Source organism: Herpailurus yagouaroundi, unplaced genomic scaffold (assembly GCF_014898765.1).
Source record: "Herpailurus yagouaroundi ecotype Mexico unplaced genomic scaffold, PumYag 202, whole genome shotgun sequence".
Lineage (NCBI taxonomy): Eukaryota > Metazoa > Chordata > Mammalia > Carnivora > Felidae > Herpailurus > Herpailurus yagouaroundi.
In genome coordinates, this window is record NW_024412433.1 from 9,642,359 (window position 1) to 9,646,389 (window position 4,031).

Below are 4,031 nucleotides of genomic sequence, written 5' to 3' on the forward strand. Positions count from 1 at the left end.
TTGATACAACTGCTCCAGTCCTCGTAGGCTGAGTAGGGGCTGATCTCCTGAAGGAAAATTGTCAGGCAATATGACAACATCCCTTCTCTCTAGGTTGTGTGGTTGACTTTTTTTCCAAGCTGACTCCAGCTTCAATCCAGCATCCAGGCCCGCCCTCTGCAGGGGACAGGAATGTTCCCTTAGATCTTTAAAACGTAGCTGAAAGTGAGAAGAGGCAGCAATAAAGGCATTGCTGTCTACGGGCAACTCTGGGTGCAGAGAGAGACATAGGGAGCATCCTACCAATGGCTGCAGAAAACTTAAATACTCTAGGGAAGAAGGTGTATGCTAAATCACCTGTGGAACTCCAGGTAAGTTGAACATGAGTTATCACACAATATAAATGTTCCAATTTGGATCTTATATCAACCCCTGGAGACTATACCAGGTAACCTCTGCAATTTGTTCTATGAGGTTCTAAGTGTATGGACCATCGCACTGTGTATCCAGACCAACATTCCCACAGGATGCTCTGGAGGTCATAGGATGTGAGAACTTCACCATGAAGAGATGTGCTGTTCTCACTGAGGCCTGCAGTTCCCAAATGCCTATGAACCCGTGCGAACGTGGGAGCATGTCTTTCTCCTGTTGTGACAAAATGCAAAAAATAAAGACAACTACATTTGCATTGGTTTGTAATATTTCTATAACACCCTACAGTATAATGCAGTTGAGTTATAACTCTGGAATAGATCCATGAGAAGAAATGGACCAAATTGTTTCTTGACACTTTTCTGTTCCGTCAGATCCAGAGACCTTGGAATCCCCAACTGGATCCAGCCTCTGTTCCATAGGAATAGCCCATCTGAGTTAGCTGGTCCTGCTGCATGGCTCACTGGGAATAACCAGTCCTGCCCAGCAATTTACAAGTATGTGACCTGGAGTTATCTAACACTGCTGATTCTTAGTGGCTTAAAACTACAATGACTTATGTCTTACACCATATGCTCATTGCAGGTTCACACTGCATCACCACATTGTCCTCCCCGAGGGACACAGGCTGGCAGAACTTCCATCTCTTGGAATCTTGCTGGTCACCATGGTCACATGAGTCATATACTGTATTTTAAAGGCTTCCACCTGTAAGTGACATATGCTACTTCCCCTCATGTTTCATTGGTCAAGGCAAGTCATATGACCACACCTAACTTCAAGGGAGCAGGAAAGTATAGTCCTACAGAGCAGTTCTTGGAAGAAGGAGAGAGAGAAATATTGGAAAATAGCCGTAAGGCCAAATATACCATCATTTACTTCATAACCCATTTTACTTAATGTAGCTTAGCATTTTTATTGGTTGGGACAATTTGACATCCTGATTCCGGAATGAATTGTATTAGCTGCCAAATTTTGAGATTCTATGGCATTTCCCTAAAAACTTCCTCCAGCCTGGTAGAGATCCACTGACTGGTATGTTCAGACTACATTTGCTCAATGGTTTCAAGTCCACTTTCTCCATAAGGTGATCATGAGAAATTCTATCACATTCTTTGCTGAAATTTAGACACGTTGTTTTGATATTTTGCCCTCAACTTGTTAATGTAGGCTCTCTATCAAGAAAGGAAATGAGATGGATTAGGGTGAAGATTTGATGTTCTGTAAGTTTGGGATAATATGAACCCAAGGACAATTGGTTTTTTAGCTTTTATGTAAACATAGATCCAACATTGTTTTAATAACTTCTGTTAATAAGACAAGGTAGTATATTAGTTGGACTCTTTAGCTGGGTATTTGCAGATGGTTGGAAACTGTCAGTCAAGTACTAAATCAGCCTTCAAAACAACAACAACAAAAAAAGACCCACTTTTTTGAGAATGAGAAGAGGACTACTAATAATATAGTTGCATAGTATTTAGTGTGGATGTCTTGGGGCCAGGGCACAAAACCCTATGTTCTATTGTTCAGAACTAATCACATGGCTCCACCTATAAGCAAGGAGACTGGGAGATTTAGTCTTTCTTTTTAGCTTGGAGAAAAATGGAATGGTCTTGTATGGTCTCTGCTGTAATATGTTTTTTAATGATTAAAGGAAGAATACTTTTACAGTGCCAAACATTATCTGGAAAATTCAGAAATCAGCATTCAGAAAATAAAGCCAGTGTTAGTTCCTCCATTATTTCAAAGTCATACAAAAGTCACACACAAAAATTTTGCTTTGGCAAAGATATCATAAGCTGAAGTGTGATTTTTAATTACCTTACAAACTTCTTTACACTTCATTTGAGTGTGTGTGTTGATGGAAGGGAGTGAACAGCACCAGCACCAGCGTATTTTTTTCAGGATTTAAGATCAGAGAAGTGAGTTTCAGGAAAGAATGCATCTTCCAGGGGGCACAGAAAGTGGAAGAAACACCTGAATGGTGAGACTAGTTACCAGCAGAGGGTGCTGGCGTGGTACAAAATTCAGATTTTTTTTTTTTTTTTTGGAAGAGGAAGTCTCCGATAAAAGACTGCGGGTGTGAGGCAAAATGTAGTAACTGTTTGATCCACTTGGAGGTCTGAATTCCTGCTGCTGCAGGCAGCTCCATCTAGGTTTTAGTGATTTCCTGTAATGACCACATGAATTTCAGGCATCTTCCTCAGCACGAACCCCTGACATTTGCTCCCGAATCCGAGCAGGACGGGGAGAGACTGTCCGGTTAGACTCCTGGGTTAACTGGAGATTTTTAGCAGCTCCTGGTTGCTCATCTGTGGCACCTCCGTGCATGAATTCATGTGGATTCTTTAACTTTCTTATTTGCCCAGCTTTTCACAGAACTACTTTCGTGTGCCCTAAAAGAAAAAAAAAAATTGCCCAACTGTCAATCCAAGAGAGTCACATTTCTTTTCTCAGGAGGTTACTGTGAGAACAAGGTAACAAGTGCCTGGGAGTCTATACACAGAGGCTATTCACAGAGGCTGTGAAAGGTCAGGTGGTGGAGACAAAGCCCGTTGCGTTTACTCAGTGGAAATTGGCCTTCTTGGCTGTCAAAACATGAGCCAGCCTAACCGGGACGTTTAGAAGAGCATCCTCCCCCAAGTAGGTCGCGGTGGATGTTCCTTTTACACAGAGGTCCCTAGTAAATACTGCTTGGCAGGGCCTTTGTGAACCTGCGCTTCTGAACTGCTCTTTCAGAAGACTGACAGCGTTCCGGGCTGGGAGTCAAGTGACCCACTGGGTTCCAGTCCAGCCTGTCTGGGCCTCAGTTTCCTCGTCGGCTCAACGACAGGGTTGGACACTGCTCCTGAGGTCTCTTCCAGCTCTCACACGCCACAGTCAGACGTTTCTGAGTGGCACGGCCGGCTCCGCCCTCGGGAAAGGGCCCGAGAGAAGGGACACTCCTCGGTCAGCACCAAGGACAAGGGCCGGGGCCCGCTGAGCCCACGCCCGGGCTGTTCCCAGCAAGCCCAGCGGTGGAGCTGGTGTTGGGGCTCTGGGGTTCGGGGGCGGCGCGGGGAGGGGGCTGTGCGTGCCGGGGGAGTGTTGTGGGAGGGGGAAGAGTAGCCCGGGGACTGAGCTAAGGCTGGGCACCGCAGCGGTCCCACCGATTCTGCGCCAAGAGGCCGCGGGCGGTTGCTGCGAGCCTCCGCCGCCTCGCCCTCCGCTCGGCCGCTGGGCACCTGGGGGCCCGTGAAGTCCTCCCCACGCAGGCGTTGACCCCTCCACCCCTTCCCCTTCCCCAGCACCGCCTAGCTCCCCGCAGGGCCCGCGCCGCCGCCGCTTCCCTCGGGGCTCTTTGGACACGCCCGCGACTCCGATCGCACCCCTCAGGCTTGGGGGCCCGGGGGGACCTTTGCGCGCCTCCTGCCCCAACTCCCCGCGGGGCGAAGGGTCCCCACGCCCCTTTCCTCCCCCGCCCTCGCCCGCCCGGAGCCCCGCCCCTGTTTGCCCCGCCCCTCAGGCCCCGCCCGCCGTTGCCCCGGGAACCGCGGATCCCAGCAGCTGCAGGAGGCGCCCGGCCCAGCGGAGCAGCCCTCGCCGGAACCGCCGTCGCTCCAGCCGCCGCCGCCGCCGCC

General features: G+C 48.9%; 1 protein-coding gene across 1 annotated transcript in view; it reads left to right on the forward strand.

The window, feature by feature from the left end:
* Positions 1 to 284: 284 nt before the first annotated feature.
* Positions 285 to 4,031, forward strand: part of DNER (delta/notch like EGF repeat containing) — a 322,578-nt gene continuing 318,831 nt past the window's right edge. Inside the window, exons 1-3 of the mRNA XM_040450346.1 lie at positions 285 to 350; positions 3,151 to 3,439; positions 3,699 to 4,028. Coding sequence (XP_040306280.1) covers positions 285 to 350; positions 3,151 to 3,439; positions 3,699 to 4,028 — 685 coding nt within the window. The remainder of the gene's footprint in view (positions 351 to 3,150; positions 3,440 to 3,698; positions 4,029 to 4,031) is intronic.